Source organism: Nerophis ophidion, linkage group LG23, assembly GCF_033978795.1.
Source record: "Nerophis ophidion isolate RoL-2023_Sa linkage group LG23, RoL_Noph_v1.0, whole genome shotgun sequence".
NCBI classification, from domain to species: Eukaryota; Metazoa; Chordata; class Actinopteri; order Syngnathiformes; family Syngnathidae; genus Nerophis; species Nerophis ophidion.
In genome coordinates, this window is record NC_084633.1 from 4,204,144 (window position 1) to 4,225,478 (window position 21,335).

The 21,335-nt window shown below is 41.0% G+C and overlaps 1 protein-coding gene across 1 annotated transcript in view; it reads right to left on the reverse strand.

Annotated features, from left to right (window-relative positions):
- Positions 1 to 22: 22 nt before the first annotated feature.
- The window catches only part of LOC133541092 (myosin-16-like), a 47,463-nt gene continuing 26,150 nt past the window's right edge, over positions 23 to 21,335 (reverse strand). Inside the window, exons 25-44 of the mRNA XM_061884181.1 lie at positions 21,193 to 21,279; positions 20,924 to 21,069; positions 20,757 to 20,847; positions 19,973 to 20,029; positions 18,249 to 18,335; positions 17,940 to 18,185; positions 17,765 to 17,882; positions 17,574 to 17,701; positions 16,075 to 16,271; positions 13,468 to 13,600; positions 13,173 to 13,389; positions 12,965 to 13,101; positions 12,794 to 12,897; positions 12,541 to 12,733; positions 8,523 to 8,726; positions 6,063 to 6,188; positions 5,824 to 5,994; positions 2,391 to 2,591; positions 2,093 to 2,317; positions 23 to 557 (exon numbers count right to left, since the gene is read on the reverse strand). Of these exons, the coding sequence (XP_061740165.1) occupies positions 2,120 to 2,317; positions 2,391 to 2,591; positions 5,824 to 5,994; positions 6,063 to 6,188; positions 8,523 to 8,726; positions 12,541 to 12,733; positions 12,794 to 12,897; positions 12,965 to 13,101; positions 13,173 to 13,389; positions 13,468 to 13,600; positions 16,075 to 16,271; positions 17,574 to 17,701; positions 17,765 to 17,882; positions 17,940 to 18,185; positions 18,249 to 18,335; positions 19,973 to 20,029; positions 20,757 to 20,847; positions 20,924 to 21,069; positions 21,193 to 21,279 (2,841 nt within the window). The 3' untranslated portion in view covers positions 23 to 557; positions 2,093 to 2,119. The remainder of the gene's footprint in view (positions 558 to 2,092; positions 2,318 to 2,390; positions 2,592 to 5,823; positions 5,995 to 6,062; positions 6,189 to 8,522; positions 8,727 to 12,540; positions 12,734 to 12,793; positions 12,898 to 12,964; positions 13,102 to 13,172; positions 13,390 to 13,467; positions 13,601 to 16,074; positions 16,272 to 17,573; positions 17,702 to 17,764; positions 17,883 to 17,939; positions 18,186 to 18,248; positions 18,336 to 19,972; positions 20,030 to 20,756; positions 20,848 to 20,923; positions 21,070 to 21,192; positions 21,280 to 21,335) is intronic.

Genomic DNA, 21,335 nt, shown 5'->3' on the forward strand with positions numbered 1-21,335 from the left:
AAACGACAGAAGTGGATAAGTTGCAAAAGTACTTTATTTTGACTTTTACACACTAAAATGTAGCAGGAGCGACACACGGGTGGGCTCTCTGTCGTTGACGTGAGAACACAACCTCCACCCTGTCATCCATCCATGACCAAGCCTGAGATGAGACACTACATTCAAAACAATAATAATTCATATTTACAGTACAAGGAAAGAATAAAATAACATTTAATTAGCATGCAACAAAGAGTGTCTTCTAAAGCAACAAAGGTTCCAAACACGTATGATGCACACTATTTGGACACAAGTTATAGTTTGGACATTTGAACATTTCCAACATTGGAAGAGTTTGACCTCACACCTTCTTCGTATCTTTCTATCTGTAGTTACCACATGTTCCGACACATGTGTCCATACAATGTTGTGTACATTAAAGAGACGGACAATTAACACTGACGAGCACTACTTAAGACTCTTGTGATGTTCGAGACTTCTTTGTTATTAAAAACTTCACATAAGGATCTCTTTGGACCTCAAGCTTCTCCTGAACGGATGAAAAGGTGTGCGTCACCCTGTAGGGACCAAAAAAAAAGACAGTATGTTCTAATAAATGGAGTCTCACATTGGACAAAATTAAATAATTAAATTTATCTTTAAATAACAAAAACATGCACCCGGGGATAGGTTCATTGGCAACACTAAATAGGCCTTAGTGTGTGAATGTTGTCTATCTGTGTTGGCCCTGTGATGAGGGCGACTTGTCCAGGGTGTACCCTGCCTTCCGCCCGAATGCAGCTGATATAGGATCCAGCAAATACATCCTCTTTAGCTGCCGGGGTTTCAAAAACTTGCAAAGTTCCAGAGAAATCGTTGGACTAGACATTTGTTAGCCCCGCCCACTGGCTTTGATGGCTGAGTTTGAAGGTTAAAAATAAACTCATGAACTTTGACACACACTTTCATGAAATATTTCAACAAATCATGAAATAAATAATTAAATTATGAAATAATTCAGTAAATTATCAAACCATCAAATAAATATTCAATGACTTGTTAAATAAATAATCAAGTCATGAAATAAATGATTAAATCATTAAATAAAAAGGTCATTAAAATATTGAGATAGTCAAATCATTAAAAAATTACAATGATAGATTAATTAAAAAAATAATGAAATCATTAAAAAAAATTATTCAATCGAGAAAAAATCTAATCGTCAAATAATTATTTCATGAAATAATTATTTAAAATGAGTTTTGAAATCATACAATAAATAATGAAATAAATAAATTAAATAGGTAAATCATGGAGTAATTAAATCGTGAGCATATTAAATATATTATAAAATTACCAAATGAGTCAAATCATGAAATAATTTAACAATAGATATAAATAAATAAATCATTAAATAATGAGCATTCTAAATCATCGACGTCCCACCGGGGTGAGGTTTTCCTTGCCCTTATGTGGCCTCTGTACCGCGGATGTCGTTGTGGCTTGTGCAGCCCTTTGAGACACTTGTGATTTAGGGCAATATAAATAAACATTGATTGATTGAATTATGAAATTATTGAATAAGTCATGGCATGAAATAAATAAATAAATCATGAAATACTTTAAAAAAAGTCATGAAATAAGTAATTAAACATGAAATAAATTATTTAGTCCGGAAATAATGATTTAAATCAGGAAATAGTTAAATAATTATGAAATAATTACTTATTTTCTTAATTTAATATCTTTTGAAATAAATAATTAAAACATGAAATAAATAAGTCATGAAATAGGTCATTTAAACAGTAAAAAATTAAATAAGTCATAGAATCATGATGTAAAAAAATCATGAAACAATGAATTGAATCCTGGAAAATTAAATAAATAAATAAATACATTAATAAATCAGGAATTAATTATTTGAATAATAAAATTAATAATGTATTAAATATTCAAATGTGCTTTTGCATCAAATACTATTTGAACATTGATTAACATTTAAATATTTCATTCCAATTTTAACTAATTAATGACATATTGAAGTAATTATTCAAAGATGTATTTATTTATTGTCCATGTGACCCCTCTATCCAACACATTTCTAAATGCATACCTGCTAGACAGGTGTGTGTGTGTGTGTCTACTCCTCATGTCGTCCAGCAGTAGGCTTGGTGACCTGGACGATCTCCACCGAGGTGAAGCCCTTTGTGGTGGACGCCCGATTCCTAGTCCTCATTTTATTGAGGGCCATCTCGGCCATGTCGGCACGCTCCTCGGCGTCGTCCAGCTCATGGGCCGTCTTCCTGTACCTGCACAGGCTGCTGTTGGCCTGCTCCTCCTGCACGCACGTCACACTGGACCGTCACCGTCTTTATGCATTTGTCATATTTCACGGTGGTTTTCCTACTCACAGCTTCCTCGATCTGTCGTTTGTAACTCTTGAGCTTGTTCTGGAGTTTCTCCACCAGCTCCTGCATCCGCTGGTTGGTCTTGTGGTCCTCCTCCGTCTGGAAGATCAGCTCCTTGAGTCGCCGCTCTCCCTTGCGAAGGTTTTTCACCGTCTCCACATGTCGCTTCTGCTCCTGGTCGAGCTCGTTCTCAAGCTCCTTGACCTTTAGATAAAACCAGTGTGTGTCAGCGACATGCGTGTGTGTGTTCTTGTATTTCTACCCTTCCTGAGACATCAACAAGGAAAAGTACCTACCATATGAGGACCGGTGAAAAAGTTAGAACATAAATGATGGTCCCAATAAGGAAAACCATTGCAACTAATAGAGAATATCTCATATGCACCCCCTGATGGTGAAATCTTATCAAAATTAGGGTGGTCCCAAAAATGAGGGAATTTCGAATTGACTGTGTCTGTTTAAAAGTGTTGACCTCTGGTCAACATATGAAATAACAAGTGTGTGTATAAGAAATTGAAATGCGCCACCTATAGCCGAAATGAATTTAAAAAATAAACAAATATATGTATATACTGGGCAGCACGGTGGAAGAGGGATTAGTGCGCCTGCCTCACAATACGAAGGTCCTGAGTAGTCCGGGTTCAATCCCGGGCTCGGGATCTTTCTGTGTGGAGTTTGCATGTTCTCCCCGTGACTACGTGGGTTCCCTCCGGGTACTCCAGCTTCCTCCCACTTCCAAAGACATGCACCTGGTGATAGGTTGATTGGCAACACTAAATTGGCCCTAGTGTGTGAATGTGAGTGTGAATGTTGTCTGTCTATCTGTGTTGGCCCTGTGATGAGGTGGCAACTTGTCCGGGGTGTACCCCACCTTCCGCCCGATTGTAGCTGAGATAGGCACCCATTGGTCAGATGGATGTATATACACTATGTTGCTAAAAGTATTTGGCCACCCGCCTTGACTCACATACAAAGTGTTGTCACGAGGTTGGGAGCATGGAATTGTCCTAAATGTTTTGGTGTCCTGGAGCATTCGAAGTTCCTTTCACTGGAACTAAGGGGCCAAGCCCAACTCCTGAAAAAATACCCCATACCGTAATTCCTCCTCCACCAAATTTCACACTCTGCACAATGCAGTCCGAAATGTACCGTTCTCCTGGCAACCTCCAAAACCCAAACTCAGAAACCCAGTAAAGCGTGATTCATCACTCCGGAGAAGGCGTCTCCACTGCTCTAGAGTCCAGTGGCGACGTGCTTTTCACCACTGCATCCCACGCTTTGCATTGGACTTGGTGATGTATGGCTTAGATGCAGCTGCTCGGCCATGTAAACCCATTCAACGAAACTCTGCGTACTGTACGTGGGCTAATTGTTAGGTCACATGAAATTCGGAGCTTTGTAGCAACTGACTGTGCAGAAAGTCGGCGACCTCTTTGCATTATGCGCTTCAACATCCGCTGACCCCACTCTGTCAGATTATGTGGCCTACTGCTTGGTGGCTGAGTTGCTGTTGTTCCCAAACTCTTCACTTTTCTTATAATACAGTCGACTTTGGAACATTTAGGAGCGAGGAAATTTCACAACTGGAATTGTTGCACAGGTGGCATCCAATGACATATATGATGCAATTTACATAGTATGCATGTGTTATTAATGTTGTAAATACATATCTTTATATATCTAGAAAGGGTGGTCCTAGAGAGGTAGGCATTTTTCGCAGGTCTCAAGAAGGTAACAAATACAAGTGCGTGTGGAAAGATGGAGCCGTCCCCCAGGATCTGCGTGACTCCAAGATTGTCACACTGTATAAGACCAAGGGAGACCGTAGTGACTGTAATAATTACCGCGGTATCTCCCTGCTTAACATCGTGGGGAAAATCTTCGCTCGTGTCGCCCTTGCTAGACTCCACCTCCTTGCAGAACTTGTCTACCCTGAGTCGCAATGTGGCTTTAGGGCAGCAAGATCCACAGTGGACGTGATTTTCACCCTTCGGCAGCTGCAGGAGAAGTGCCGGGAACAAAGGAGACCCTTATATCTCGCCTTAGTCAATCTCACTAACGCATTCGACCTTGTCAGCAGAGATGGGATCTTCAAGCTGCTTGCAAAGATTGGCTATCCCCAAAACTCCTCGCCGTCATAAGATCATTCCACGAAAACACACATGGTTCCGTCTGTTGCGAAGTAGGAACATCAGAGGCCTTTCTAGCCGCAGCGGCGTAAAACAGGGCTGCGTTCTTGTGCCAACCCTCTTTGGAATTTTCTTCTCCCTCGTTCTGTCTGCTGCTTTCGGCACATGTTCTGAAGGAGTCTCCCTACACGCGAGAGCTGATGAGAAACTTTTCAACCTTGCCCATTTACGCTCCAAGACCAAGGTGACCAGTGTCCTCCTGAGGGAAATGCTTTTTGCTGATGATGCAGCTCTAACATCCCACACCAAGTCTGAGCTCCAAAAGCTGATGGACAGGCTTTCATCTGCCTGTAAAGAGTTTGGTTTCACCATCAATCTAAAGAAAACCAATGTCATGGCCCAAAATGCTGAAACTCCACTCTCCATCTCCGTCGATAATCAGACTCTGGAATGTGTCAACACCTTTACATACCTTAAATCCGCAATCTCCAGTGACTTTTCTAGCGAGAGCCGCCACAGTGATGGCCAAGCTGTCCAAAAGAGTATGGTCAAACAACCAGCTATCCAGGCGCACTAAACTCCAGGTCTACCAAGCCGGTGTAATAGCACACTGATGTATGGCAGCGAGGCCTGGACCACCTACACCAGACATGAGAAACAGCTAAACAGCTTCCACCTGTGGTGTCTTCACCGTATCCTGGGAATCTCATGGCAGGACAAAGTTCCCAACATGGAAATCCTGGAACGTGCTCACTCCACCAGCCTGTTCACCATGCTCAGCCAAGGCTGCCTGAGATGGCTTGGCCATGTCCACAGAATGGACCCCAGCCGGCTCCCCAGAGCTGTCCTATACGGCGAATTGTCAACAGGCTCCAGACACCTTGGTCGCCCCCAACTGCGTTTCAAGGACGTGTGCAAACGTGACATGAAACAGGCAGGTATCGACTACAACAACTGGGAGGAAGCTGCAAAAGACCGTGACTTTTGGAGGCAGATTGTTGCCACAGGAACTCGCCGTGCCGAGGAGAAGCATATCTCCCTGTTGCAGGTGAGGAGACTAAAGCAGAAACTGCGTGACGCGGGACCTGCTCCTGAGTCAGAACCCTCCCCATGCGTCTGTCCCAACTGCACCAGAGATTGTCACTCCAGAGTGACAGAAAGAATGAACTCCCCCAGGCGCAACCCATCGTCACTACTGACGGACGGATGCCTTTTGTATATCTAGAGAGGGTGGTCATAAAGAGGTAGGCATTTTTCGGAGGTCTCAAGAAGGTAACAAATACAAGAGTGTGTGTGTGACTTCTAACCCTCGTTTCCAGTTTCTGGGTGGTGCGTTTTCCAGCCTTGAGAGCCTGCTGCTCCGCTTCCTCCAGCTTCAACATGAGGTCTCTCAGGTTCTGCTCCTGGTTCTTCTTGATCTTCTCTAGGTGGGAGTTGCGTTCCTGCTCCTGGCGAAGCTCCTCACACAGTCTGGTGGCCTGGCGGCGGAACACAAGCGTGAGCGCGCTCGCACGTGTTTCGTCGTTTTGGACTCGACGGCGCTCACGTCGGTCACGGCCTTCTTGGATCGCTCGTCGGCCGCACGGAACTCTGAGATGAGCTCCTCGTTCTCGCTGGAGAGTCGGGCGAGGTCGGCTTCCAGTTTTCTCTTCAGGATGGTCAGACTTTGGTTCTGAGACACAAAATATTGCGAATCACATGAGTTAGAAAAATCTCGATCTGCTGACCACTCATGACTATGTCAAACGCAGCTGCTGCCATCTTGAGTTCTTCAAAACGACATTGGGGGGTTGCCCACAGCCACAGTTGTTGTCGTGAAACGTACCCGGCGCAAGCACTTTTCCTCATCAGAGAATATATATCACTAATATTTGGCGTGAATAAGAACATGTAAAATGTTGGTTAATGACTGACAGGGTGCTTCATGTGAAATGTTCCCACAAATGTATTTCCTAGCGCCTTCCTACTCCATCACTCCCAATTACATAAAGTGTTTTTAAAGAGACATTTTAATTATTTTTTTAAATTTTTTTTTACAAAATTCATATTTTCAAAAAATGTTTTAGAATTATAAATTAAATTCAAACTGGTAGATTGCAAAAATCACATCATTGTGCCCTTTACAAGTTTTTTTTGTGTGTCGTGGCTGCATCTCTCCCGGTCACTGGCGTGTGTTTGTGAGTGCCAGAAAGAAAAGCTCGGATGTTTGGATGTTGTTTGCATGTATCCCTAAACCTTAAGTATGAGACACTCTTTTTTTTTTTTTTTTAGATGTTTTGCCAGAGAAAAAAACAGTCACTTCTATAGTCGGGTCAAAACTGTATAGATTAATTCCTTGTTCTTTGCTGTTAACTGGTTCTGAACTTGAATGCAATAAATTTAATTTCAAAAATACAATAATTTCATAGTGAGAGCATACAAACATATTTATTACCCTCTTGTACATGTTTTTAATATCATGGGAGACATAAAAATAACACCCTTTAGTCACCTTTACACTCTATTAATCCATTATAGTAATGCTATTAAGTCTCAGTGGCCACAATGCTGAACAGCATGCTCTAATTGGTTTTGTCCCATCTCGTTTAGTTAATTTTGCAATTTTTAAGCTTGAACATTCTTCATTTGGGGCAAAAATGTTGTGGAATATGCTTAAAAATAAATAAAATTGCAATGTGGTGAAATCGCAATAATTGAGGCGATGTGGCCGGGACCGTACTGTTTGACTGGTTGTCTGATTTATAGTGCGACTAAAATGTATAGTTTAGGCTTAAAATGATCAAATGAGGAAAGCATATGTATATATAAAATTGTATAAAATCCAACGTAAGCATAAGCCTTTTTTTTTTTAATATTTGATAGCAAAATAAGCAACAGAACATGTTTGTGTTAATCATCACATGTAAAATGTGAACTAATGTATGACAGCGCGCTTTATATGAAATTTTACCACAAAAATATTCCTAAATTCTTCACGGATTAGAATAAAATCGTAAATTAAAAAAATTTAAAAAAAGGATTTTATTATAAAATATTTTAAGTATAATTTTGATTATATCACATTTTTATTTGCACAAAAATAAATAAATCATAACAAATAAAATATATTATTCACATTCAAACTGTACGGTACCAGTCCCCCTACCTAGGAATCGACACAGTTACTCATTGGTACCAATTTTGGTACTTTTAGAATAGAATAGACTTTATTGTCATTATATTTGAATATAACGAGATTAAAGACTCTCACTTAAGGTGCAGTTTTGGGAACAAATATGGGGTAAAATAAATAACACGAGGTAATAGAGGAAAAACTAACAATTGAAATAAACTGACTACTATCCAATAAAAATAACAAGCAATCCTGTACAATATACAAGTGTTTTGTGTTTGTTGATAAATATTAATTGTTTTTGATAGTAAACATTTTTATTGCAACATTTAAAACTGATTATGTAACTGCTGTCTAGTTGTTTTATCATGTTCATTAGCATCATGTTATCATTTGTATGACATTAAGTTGCAAATACAGTTGCAAGTCCAAGATGTTAACGGTAGTAGTGTGTTGTTGTTTTTTCTTGTTATGCCCCAAAAAGTGTTAATACTCTTAAGTACTATACTTACCGGTGTAGTTTTCAGGACCAAATTTGGAGTTGTTCAAATTGCCATGTATATTTCGCTAATGCTAATCAGTAGCATGTCAATAGCAAAGTCAATGTATTTTAGCATCAGCCTTACTTTACTTACGTTTTTGGAGTCGATTGCTTGGTTGGTGTGGAAAATTTCAACATTCCTTAAAGGTAGTTTGGCTGTATTAGTACAAAACATGTGCAAACGTAAATTCAAATTTGAATTAAAAGAATCAAAATAGTTAAATTAAAAATGCGTGCCCTCTAAATATATATTTATTAGCTCACCAAGCAGCACATTTGGCCCTTTGATGACGTTAGACTCCAAAGACTGAAGTGAATATAAGCCTGATAAAAAGAACCAAAAGATCACTCACATGTATGTTGACCTCGTTGAACCTCTCCGTGGTGTCCACCAACTCTTGCTCTATAAGTTTGCGCGCCCTCTCGGACGCCTCCAGGCCGCCTCTCAGCTCCTCCATCTCTGTATGCATGAGACACAGGCGGCGCTCCTGCAGGCTGTACTTCTCCCTCAGCTCCTCATGGAGACGAGCGTCCTCATCCATCTGCACCTGCAGGTCCTTCCAGGAGAAAGATCGTTAACGCTTCATATTAGACATTCAGTTATACATTTTTTTCATGCCATTTCCACTGTTTTGAACATTTAAAAATACATTAGAATTGTCATCTTTTCCACTTAACGTAGCCTAAAATGAGAAATAAAGACACCTTTGTTCCAAACATCACAGAAAATGGCATATTCAACCCACATTTGCCTCCAATTAATGTACTAGTATTTGTTATTTAGACTTTTTTATGTCCACCAGATGGCGCTATGTTTCCTGTTTAAAGCATGCCGCAACATGTCTAGTTTTCCTCTGCATTGCTACTGTAATAACATGTGTATGTCACCATTGATTAATATTATTCTTATTATTGTGTGAATGCTCCAAAGCATTCACACATATAGTTTTCTACACCAAAATGCATCTATTTATTATTATTCTACTTCTTCTTTTTTTTCTCCAGATTTTGGCACACACTGCCTTCCACATGTTTCGCCTGATTTAAACCATTCCAACTTCAAACTGTTCAGCCTGTTCGGGAATCGAGGGCTTTCCCTTGTCAAATTCCCAGATTTCCCATGGCCATTTTTCAAACTCAAAGTTAGTTAAAGTACCAATGATTGTCACACACACACACTAGGTGTGGTGAAATTTGTCCTCTGCATTTGACCCATCCCCATGTTCACCCCCTGGGAGGTGGGGGAGCAGTAAGTAGCAGCGATGCCGCGCCCGGGACTCGTTTTTGGTGATTCAACCCGCAATTCCAACCCTTGATGCTGAGTGCCAAGCATGGAGGTAATGGGTCCCATTTTTATAGTCTTTGGTATGACTCGGGCGGGGTTTAAACTTAGAACCTTCCGCTCTCAGGGCGGACACTGAGTAGGTCTTCTACCATTTCCACATTTTTCAACCGATTCACACCATTCCACCTACAACATATTCTACTCATCCTGGAAGTTCTAATTATCGTTTTTCCAAGTTCAGAAAATTTCCAGTTCCATTTTTTTCAAACCCTTTTTTGACCCTATTTTCTGGTGAGTACTCCTTCCACATTTTTCAACCGTTCCACTGTCCAAACATTCCTCCTAATCAGGACAAAAAGCAAAGATGTTTTTTGAACTGGAAAAATTCCCAGTTTCCCCAAAAGTCCGTGAATTTCTTAATACCATTTCTCAATTAAAAATGTTACTACTTCAACGTTTCTCCACCAGTTTGAAAAATTCCAACACCAACCATTTCAACTCATTCAGAACATTCAAGTCTGTTAACATTTTCCAATAAATTCTCGCTTTTCCCAAAATTCCCAAATTTCCATGAAATTCCCAAATTTCCATGAAAATTTCCATTGGTGTTAATGGGACACTTTTCAAAGTTCCACAACTCCCACATTTTTTTGTCAGATTTAGACCATTCCAATGCCACAATATTCAGCCTGTTCAAAACTGTGTGGTTTCTTTCAACAATTTAAAAAAATGAAGGATTTCCAAGAACTCCCAGTTTTCAGGGACATTTTCCCCATTCAATGAATTTTATTACCTTTTCATTTTTTAAACTTCCACAATTCACACATTTTTCAACCTATTCAAACCATTCCACCTTCAACACATTCCACTCATCCTGGGAATTCAAACGAACACTTTCCCAAGATCCAAACCAAATTTCATTTTTCCTGGAAATTCAAACTCTTCAACATTCAAACTATTCCTACATTCATACTACATTCTATCAGCATTTCAGTTCAACTTCAGCATTGGAGCATTCACATGCAATTCCTTCAGGAATTGCCTCATATAGTTATTATTATTGTTATTATTCATCCGTTTCTTTTTCCAATATGAGACACAGTGGAGTTGTGTAATCCTAATATAAGGTTAACATCAAAAATATACTGTAAATTGGCCATTCCACAAAACTGTTATATCAACATTCAATCTGAATTATATTATATTATATTATATCAATCAATCAATCAATGTTTACTTATATATCCCTAAATCACTAGTGTCTCAAAGGGCTGCACAAACCACAACACAAACCACTACGACAACCTCGGTAGGCCCACATAAGGGCAAGGAAAACTCACACCCAGTGGGATATATCATGTTATATTACCCAAAGACTATAAAAATGGGACCCATTACCTCCCTGCTTTGTAGTCAGGATCAAGGGTTGGAATTGGGGGTTGAATCACCAAAATGATTCCTTGGTGCGGCCACCGCTGCTGCTCACTGCTCCCCTCACTTCCCAGGAGGTGATAAAGGGCGATGGGTCAAATGCAGAGAATAATTTTGCCACACCTGGTGTGTATGTGACAATCATTGGCACTTTAACTTTAATTACAATAAATTGTTTTATACTGTATATTAAAATGTGTATTGGCAACATTTTTTTTCCTTTGGAAAATAGCTTTTGAGTAGGAGGAGTGAGTTGTTGTATTTTTTTATTTTTTTTTACATAGAATTATCAAATATTGTACAAAAAATATATATTTTTTATAATTCAACATAAAAAATAGGTAGCAGGATTGCGCTGAGATTCTGGTGCAAGTGGAAGAGATTAATATATAATAGTGTTCCAAAGTGGTACCTCAATTCAAGAGTTTTTTTTAAGTTAAATCCGGTTCATCGATATGCTTTAGGTTGCAAGTACAAGTTTCAGTTACAAGCATCCCTGCCATTATTTGGTGTAGCAAATGTCTCCAAAAATATTCGGTCTTACTGCTTACTACATCAGCTTATAGATAAAGGTCAACATAACTTTTTGTTTAATTTAAATTAACTTTTTTTCCCCAAGCAGAGGAAAGAAGAAAGTGTGACGGAAGGTGTGTGAAGTGGGAAAAAATACTCATTGAATAAAAGAAATCAAAAACGTTGCAAGACTGTGAAGCTACTTTGATGAAGCAATTTTGAGTCTACATAACGAAGCAGGATGAGTCTAATGCCAGCAAAGCATGTTCGACAATGTCTAAACAGTAGACATTTATCCATGAAAATATGGAAAAGCTGCTGATGCTGTGCTTGACAGAGAAGCAGCTGGAAGGCGATACAGTAGAAGTCTACTCTCCAAGGTAAATGCTGTACATTATTATTACATTACTTCTTAAAACTACTGTGGTTGTAAGTAGAACATTCTATTGTAATGTTTATACGTAATATGTAAAAGTGTGTTTATCTTTTCAAAAGACATGTTACAAATGTGCTGTTGTGGGGGTGTAGGAGCCTAAATGCTGTTTAAGTTAGTTTACATTTTATGGAAGGTGCTTTATGTTTACTCAGCCAAATGGGACTATTTACTTTATTTGCATGCTTAGAATAACTATAACGTACACTTTATTTGTAATTGTTACATTTGTCTAAATAATTTGATAACGTAACTGTTTAATTGCACATATGGCGGAAGGATCTGTGTGGTAAGATGGTTTTGGACACAATGTATTGTGGGTAATGGCAGTCAGGTATGGGGGAATCGAGCCACACAGTTACTTGACCTTACTTTTACTTTTTCCAACTCTTTCTTACTGTTACAGACTTGCTTCATTTTGCCATTCATTTGTTCCCACGTCGTTATTGTTTTACGTTTTTGAGTGATAAAGTTCATAAGTAAGCGATACAAAACCAAGAGGAGCGTCTGGAGTTTTGTTTGTTGTTCCCGCAGCAAGCGGAGCAGGAGAAAGTAGAGGAGCATCAAGCTAAGGCTTCATTAGGAATCGACAGGGAGTTAAATTGATATCACTTCGTTTCAATAGGTGACATTGATTTGAGATACAAGTGTTTAGAGTTAAGAGCCCTTTCACGGAACCAATTACTCGAAGTTCCTTCCAAAAGCTTACTTTGATCTGCTGTTGCAGCTTCCTCAGGGTTTTGAGCAGCTCGCCGTTGCTCCTGTTGGCATGCTCCAGCTGGATCTCCATCTCGTTCAGGTCGCCTTCCATCTTCTTCTTCATCCGCAAGGCTTCGGCGCGACCTTTGGCCTCCGTTTCCAGGCTGGCCTGCAAGGACTCCACTGCCCGGACGTGGTTCTTCCTGCAACACACCTGGTTCGGTCACGGTCTCTCAGGTGTGAGAAGGCCAGTCAGTTGTTACCTGGTCACTTCGAACTCCTCCTCCTTCTCGTGGATCCTGCGGTCGATGTCAGCCTTGACTTGGGTCAACTCTAGCTGCGCACGCACCAGCTTGCCTTCCTCCACCTGGAAGTAGCACACACAACCATTTTGACATCTTCTTCTCCACTCTGTTTTTGGTATTTCTCAATGCCTCCAGTGAAGTTTCCGCCTCCTCCAGAGCCATCTGCAGCTCTTCCATCTCCACTTCCAGTTTCTTCTTGGCCTTCTGCAGCTCGTGGAAGCTGCGGCCTCCTTCCCCGAGCTGGTCCACCAGCTCCTTGATCTCCTCTACGGTGGGTAAAACTCACGCCGATAAGAGACGGCACAAACATGGCGGCTTCACTCAGCATCTACGGCACCTGAGAGAGTTTTGTTGTCCTTGCGGATGGTCTCTATTTCATCCCGGCTCTCCTCGTAGGCCGTCTTCAGCTTGTAGAGCTCCGTCATGTAAGAGCGGCTCTCCTTCTGACTGCTTTCCAGCTCCACCTGGAGCTCCTCGTTTTTGCAGCTCCACTCGGCCGCCAGCTTGTCGAACACACGCTGCTTCTTGTCCAGAGCGGCGGCTGCTGCGCTGCACTGGAGACAGAGGGAGATGTCACGGATTGGAATCTTTCACAAACAACCTGAACACATGGCAGATATTAAATTGTTTACCTTCTCCAGATCTATGGTCAGGTCTTCCACCTCTCCCTGCAGCCTTTGCTTGACCTTGTCTAAGCTGGCTGCTCTCGCTTGGGCCGCCTCCGCTGCTTCCTCCGCCTCTTGGAGACGCACGGCCAGTTTACGCCTGCGGGAGAGGCGGAGCCATTGGAATGAAACGTATGTATGCGAAATGCATGCGTTTAATGTCTAATGCAGGACTACCCTGAGGCCAAATATGGCCCGCGAATGACATCACACCGGCCCCTCGAGTTCAGTTCAAAACAACAAGCATGTTTGCAGCAAATTCCCCAAAAATATTGCAGTGCTCCATTTGTATAGAGGAGGGGTGTCCAAACTTTTTGACCAAAAAGTGTGGTCGGGGGCCGAAAGCCAACTGCATGCAAAATGACATTTAACCACAGAACTTTCCTCCAAAATATCTTATCATTGTCCATGTAATGTCAGATGAAAAAATATAGGCTGTTTGGCCACAATACCCAGCGATATGTTTGGAGGAGAAAAGGTGAGGCCTTTAATTCCAGGAACACCATACCTACCGTCAAGCATGGTGGTGGTAGTATTATGATCTGGGCCTGTCTTGCTGCCAATGGAACTGGTGCTTTACCGTGTAAATTGAACATTGAAAAAGTAGAATCACCTCCAAATTCTTCAGGACAACCCAAAATCATCAACCTGGAGGTTGGGTCTTGGGCGCAGGTGGGTGTTCCAATAGGACAATGACCCCAAACACACGCCAAAAGTGGTAAAGGAATGGCTAAATCAGGCTAGAATTAAGGTTTTGGATTGGCCTTCCCAAAGTCCTGACTAAAAAGTGTGGAAAATGCTGAAGAAACAAGTCCATGTCAGAAAACCAACAAATTTAGCTGAACTGCACCAATATTGTCAAGAGGAGTGGTCAACAATTCAAGCAGAAGCTTGCCAGAAGCTTGTGGATGGCTACCAAAAGCGCCTTATTGTAGTGAAACTTGCCAAGGGACATGGAACCAAATATTAACATTGCTGTATGTATACTTTTGACCCAGCAGATTTGGTCACATTTTCAGTAGACCCATAATAAATTCATAAAAGAACCAAACTTTATGAGTTTTTTTGTCACCAACATTTATGTGCTCAAATCCCTCAAAAAAAAATAAAAACGAGAGTGGTAAAAATTATTGGAAACTCAAGACAGCCATGATATTATGTTCTTTACAAGTGTATGTACACTTTTGACCACGACTGTTTATATAGTGATGCCTTACACTTTGTCACTGAAGGCATCAAAACTATGATACCTGTGAAGTGAAAAACATTTCAGGTGAGTACCTCTTGAAGCTTGTTTAGAGAATGCCAAGAGTGTGCAAAGCCGTAATCAGAGCAAAGGGTAGCTATTTTGAAAAACTAGAATATAAAATTTTTTTTCAGTTATTTCACCTTTTTTTGTTAAGTACATAACTCCACATGTGTTCATTCATAGTTTAGATGCCTTCAGTGACAATCTACAATGTAAATAGTCATGAAAATAAAGAAAATGCATTGAATGAGAAGGTGTGTCCAAACTTTTGCCCTATACTGCATATGCATATACATATATACACATATATTTGTTGCAAAATGAACACACATTCTCATGGTTAAAGGCATGTTTTTGTTTGTATAATTTGTCCCTAAAACATGTGTTTGAATGCCTAATTTCCTACAAAATGTGTGTTACTTTCTGTTGAATTTGTTGCAAAAGGCAAACAAATTCTCGTGGGTATTACATGATAAACGGCATGATTTTGTATAATTTGTCCCTAAAACATGCCTAATTTCCTACAAAATGTGCATTGCTGTTTGTTGAATTTGTCGCAAAATACAAGTTTGGATAAAGTCTCACACACACATTTTCGCGCGTCTACTATGTCCTAAAATGCACATGTTTGTATGTTTCATGCATCAAAAAATGTGCTTATGTGTTAAATCGGTATGTCATGAATTGTATGTGTTTGTGTATAATTTGTCCTAAAAATGTAATAATGCAATTTGTTAGGACTATTTTCACACAAAATACCCTAAATTTACATTTCTATTTGATCACAAAATTTACTTGTTTAAATATCAATATCCTCACAAAATACATACATGTTAACATGTAATTAACATCATAAAATGCATATATTTTCATAATATTCTGCCATGCATTGCATTTGTTTGTATATCTAATTAGAGTGAATGTTTATTTTGTCACATACATCCATATGTTTGCATGTCTCATTTGCCACAAAATGCACACATTTTTATGCATAAAACATCATAAAATGCATGGGTCTCATGTTATTCTGTTGTGTGTACATGGAGTTAGAGCGAATGTTTACTTTGTTACATAAATGTGTGTATTATGTCAAAAAAGCATGTTTTGTACATGTTGATTGTGCCACAAAATGCATTATTAATTACAAAAGTGTAACAGTTGTCGGTTTGTTTGTGTCAAAACTGCAGACTGGAAGTATTAAAATTCTAAACTGGTGTGGATAAGGATATTTGAATACCCATAAATAAATATATACATCAAAAGTGAGCGAAATGTTGCTAAAAAAAATGCTAAGAAAGTCCATATTTCTTATCATTTGAACCTACTTGGTCTCTTCCAGTTCCTCTGTGCGGTGAATGGCATCCGTCTCGTATTTGCTCCTCCAGGTGATGACGTCGGCATTAAGTTTGGACACCAGGCGTTGCATCTCTCCACGGGCCTCGGATTCCTCCTCCAGCTGCTCTTTGAGCAGCGAGAGGTCATGGCGGGCGTTTGCCAAGGCCACCACTGCTGTGTTGCGACCCTGCAGAAGGGCGGTGAGGACCACAGCACAAAACAAATCAACTTTATTTATAAAGCACATTTAAAATTTACCACCGGGGTTGCACAAGTGCTGTACAATGGGCAAGTTAAAAGATAATACGAGGACCGAGCAAACAACACAACACAAACAGAACATGATAAAAAATAAATAAATAAAACATAAAAACAGGTTCACAGCAGGTGTACAATGGGGCGCCATTGCAGGACGGATATCACTCAGTGTTAAAAGCCAAGGAATTAAAGTATGTTTTTAAGAGAGATTTAAAAACAGGAAGAGAGGAGGCTTGTCTAACACTCAGAGGTAGGTCGTTCCAGAGCTTGGGAGCAGCAGCAGCGAAAGCTCTGTCACCTCTAAGCTTCAGCCTTGTGTCAGGGACCGTCAGTAGCAGCTGATCGGCTGATCTTAGGGATCGGGTGGCGCAGTATGGCTGAAGGAGGTCGGAAAGATATGTTGGCGTGAGGTTGTTTAGACATTTAAAAACAAATAGAAGGAGTTTAAAATTGATTGGATAACGCACAGGGAGCCAGTGAAGGGTACGCTAATATAGAGGTGATGTGCTCACGTCTGCGGGTCTGTGTTAGCAGACGAGCAGCAGAGTTTTGCACAAGCTGCAGGCGGGCGAGAGAGGCTTGGCTAATGCCGACATACAGGGCATTGCAGTAGTCTAAACCATTCCAGATAAAGGCGTGAATTAATTTCTCCAGTTCATGTCCTAACAGAAGAGGTTTCACTTTCGCTATTTGGCATAATTGATAAAAGCTTTTTTGAACGACGCTGCTGATATGTTTTTCAAATTTAAAATCTGAGTCGAACGTTACCCCCAGGTTTGTGACACAGTCGCTGAGATCAACGTTGGGGGAGGGAAAGCGACTTGGACCGAACAATATAACTTCTGTTTTGTCTTCATTTGGACTCAGGAAGTTAGCTGAAAGCCAGACTTTGATGTCCTGCAGGCAGTCAATGAGACGTTGAACTGTGTTATTTTGTGCCATGGGAAAATACATCTGGCAATCATCAGCATAAAAATGAAGTGCAATACCATGCTTCCTAAAAATAGAACCAAGGGGGAGAAGGTAAAGCGCAAATAGGATTGGGGCAAGGATTGAGCCCTGGGGGACCCCGTGTGGTCGAGGAGCTGTGGAAGACATAAAACTGTCTATTTTTACACAAAAACTACTGTCGGCTAGGTACGACCGGAACCAGTTGAGGGCGGCGCCCTTAATACCCACACAGTTTTTAGTGTGGAGTCACTACACTGCAAGGTGTGTTGCCTTACTATACCTTGTTTTCCTCGTCCACCTGCCGCTTGAGCTCGTCCACCTGCAGCATGAGCGAGGCTTTCAGCCTGCTGGCCTGGGTCATCTTGCTCTGCACGTCCTCCAACTCCCTGCTCAGGTCGTTATTCTCCGCTGCACAGACAGAAATAAACGTCACACCATCGGCATTAAAAGAAAGCGTGTGTGTGGGTGTACCAGTCAGATGGATTTTAGTAGCGTTGAGCTCAATCTGAGTGCGCTCCATCTCAACCAGACGAGTGTTGGCCTCAGCCAGGTTGTCCTCCACCTTGTGGGAGTGGACCTCAGCGTTCATCTGCAAACACAAGAAAATGAGTTCCATTTCTTGTAGCTCATGCCTCTCAAACTGTACCTTGGCTTTTTGAGTGGCCTCCACGGTGGCGTTGAGATCTTCGATCTCCGCCTTCATGCTCTGCTTGTCTTTCTCCAGCTTGACCCTCAGTCTGGTCAGGTTCTCCAGCTGCTCGCCGAGCTCCGCCACGGCGTCCGAGTGCTTTTTCCTCAGCGCCGCCGCCGTGGCCTCCGACTGGAGAGCGGCTTCATCCAGCTCTCGCCTCAGCCTCAGCAGGTCCGTCTCCCGCTTCCTGTTCTGCTCGATCTGAGGGTCGTGGAAGTTCCTGGTTAAAGCTTCTGTGAGCCAATTGGGACAGTTGAAACTCACCTGTACCACAGTGGCCCCTCCCGCCTCTTCTAATCTATCGCCGAGTTCTTCCAGGTCACGTGACAGCTCTGCTCTTTGTTTCTCCACCTATCAGAGACCACACGTTTATTTCAGCACATTGGACCGAAAGCCGACTGCATTTAAAGTTATATTTACACATAGAAAATGGATGGATTATATTGAGTTAATAAATATTATATAAATAAAATTTTATATATGATTAATAATTAATATAAATTAATATTAAGAGTATGTGAAAGTTCAACCTCTACCTTGCTTATTTCTGTGACAACCTCATAAAAATGTTTTGTAATCAATCAAAAATACCAAGCAGTAAAAAACATGGATAAGTGCAAACAGAGTATTTTGCATCTTTACCATCATGCTGTCATGATCCACTACTTGGATCATGTCATATTCTGGTTTTGTTCTGTTTTGTAATCATGCTGTTTAGTATTTGACGTCCTTAGTTCCTGGTGGCACTTCCTGTTTTGTTTCTGTTGCCTAGTTACGCATTTAGTGTCACCTGTCTCTTGTTTGTCGTCGCGCACTCGCCTCCTAATTTTCTGTCCCTACTTAAGCCTGCCATTTTTGTTCCTTCGTCCTCGCAGTGTAAAAGTTTGCTTTCCACGCAACAGGTGACGTCGCTATCCCGCATCGTGGTAAATACCCTTTGTACTCGATTAGCTTCCATGCTATTTTGTTTGTTTGTTTCCCTAGCTCACATGCTAGCGTCTGGTTTCTTCTAGCTCATGTTAGTTCTGTTGGTTTTGTTTGTTAGTGCCTTTGTGCAATTGTTTTTGTTCCTAGTCTGTTTATGTAGTTAGAAATAAATATTTTCTTACCTTTACGCTGTGTCACTTCCGCATTGCATCATTACTCTGGAATGCCCTCCCGGTAACAGTTCGAGATGCCACCTCAGTAGAAGCATTTAAGTCTCACCTTAAAACTCATTTGTATACTCTAGCCTTTAAATAGACTCCCTTTTTAGACCAGTTGATCTGCTGTTTCTTTTCTTTTTCTTCTATGTCCCACTCTCCCCTGTGGAGGGGGTCCGGTCCGATCCGGTGCCCATGTACTGCTTGCCTGTGTATCGGCTGGGGACATCTCTGCGCTGCTGATCCGCCTCCGCTTGGGATGGTTTCCTGCTGGCTCCGCTGTGAACGGGACTCTCGCTGCTGTGTTGGATCCGCTTTGGACTGGACTCTCGCGACTGTGTTGGATCCATTGTGGATTGAACTTTCACAGTATCATGTTAGACCCGCTCGATTGTCACCGATGTCCCACTGGGTGTGAGTTTTCCTTGCCCTTATGTGGGCCTACCGAGGATGTCGTGGTGGTTTGTGCAGCCCTTTGAGACACTAGTGATTTAGGGCTATATAAGTAAACATTGATTGATTGATTGATTGATTGATTGAGAGAACGCAACCGCTTCACCAAGATGCCCACCAAGATGCCCACCAAGCGTCACATATGCATAATAAAGGATTTAAATTGGGTGTAATTTAGAATTTTGTGTAACTCTTTAACATTTTTTAAATGATATCCACAAAGTTCAGTGAGCAGATCGTGTTGGTTGCTTTTTTTTTTTTTTTTTTTTTTTTTGCATCATGACTAGGGAAGGTTGTTTGGATTGGGTCATATAAGGGAATGATGTGCTGTTTCTTTTAGAACTTTTAGTTTTAGAGACCCTTGGTTTACAATACGCCTTTAAGCAATCAAACCTTGGCTCTCATGGCTCTTTCAGCCTCCAGTTCTTCCTCCAGCTCCTCAATGCGGCCCTGAAAGGCATTCAAAATCGTACAATCAGAGTACATATCACGAAAATACAGTAAAAATTATTAGGTGCATCCTGTCTACAGTTGCTCACGTAGATTTGGACCTCGATTTTTATTAGGATGGCAAGATATCCTTACAAGGGAAGGGGTGTTCAAAGTATGGCCCCATGGTTAGTTTTTTTTAGGGCCCGCACAAATTAAAAAAAAACTGCAAAAATGGGAATATGTACAGGCAGTTTGGACACACCTTTTCATTCAATGTGTGTTCTTTATTCTCATGACTAGATTGCCACTGAAGGCATCAAAACTATGAATATGTGGAGTTATGCACTTCAAAAGGTGAAATAACTGAAAACATGTTTTAAATTCTAGTTTCTTCAAAATAGTCACCCTTTGCTCTGATTACTGATTTGTACACTCGTGGCATTCTCTCGATGAGTTTAAAGAGGTAGTCACCTGAAATGGTTCTCACTTCACAGGTGTGCTTGAAAAACATCACTCCACATGTGTTCATTCATAGTTGTGATGCCTAGAGTGACAATCTACAATGTAAATAGTCAAGAAAATAAAGAAAACACATTGAATGAGAAGGTATATATATAATATTTGGGTCAGAAATTGGTACTATAGGTGAAGTCCAGCGTTGACATCATATATGACGGAGTTGAATGAGGACAACAAAAGCTTGAAGGTGCAACAAAAGCCATCACACGTGATAAAGGTTATGCACCTGCTGCTCTTTGAACTTCCGGCCAAGCATGGAGCTGAGGGCTTGTTCATCCTCCAGCTTTGAGTTCAAATGGTTGATCTCAAAGTCTCTCCTACAATAGAAAAAAATGCCGGAGTCAGCATGTCTGCAAGCAAAAGCACAACTGCAGTCCTTCGTGTGCTTCTCACTTCTTGATCACTTCCTCCAGGTCGACCTTGGCGTTCTCCATTTCATTGAGGTTCTCTATTGTCATCTTCAGGTCTCCCTCCGCCTTTCTCCTGGCTTTCTCCACCTCCGCCCTGATCCTCTTCTCCTGCTCCCAACTGTCCTCCAGCTACACACACACACACACACACACACACACACACACACACACACACACACACACACACACACACACCTGCTAAAGCAACAAAGTTGTATCTGTTATTATGATCATATAGCAAAGTTTCCGTACCTCATTCACTTGGCTGCTGAGCTTGCTGTTTGTCTTGGTGAGATGGTTGACTTTATCTTCTTCCATTCGGAGATCATCCAGAGTGTTCTAAATAAATAAACAGTGCATTTTAAAAATAATAAGTCCTGACTATTAGATTTGAT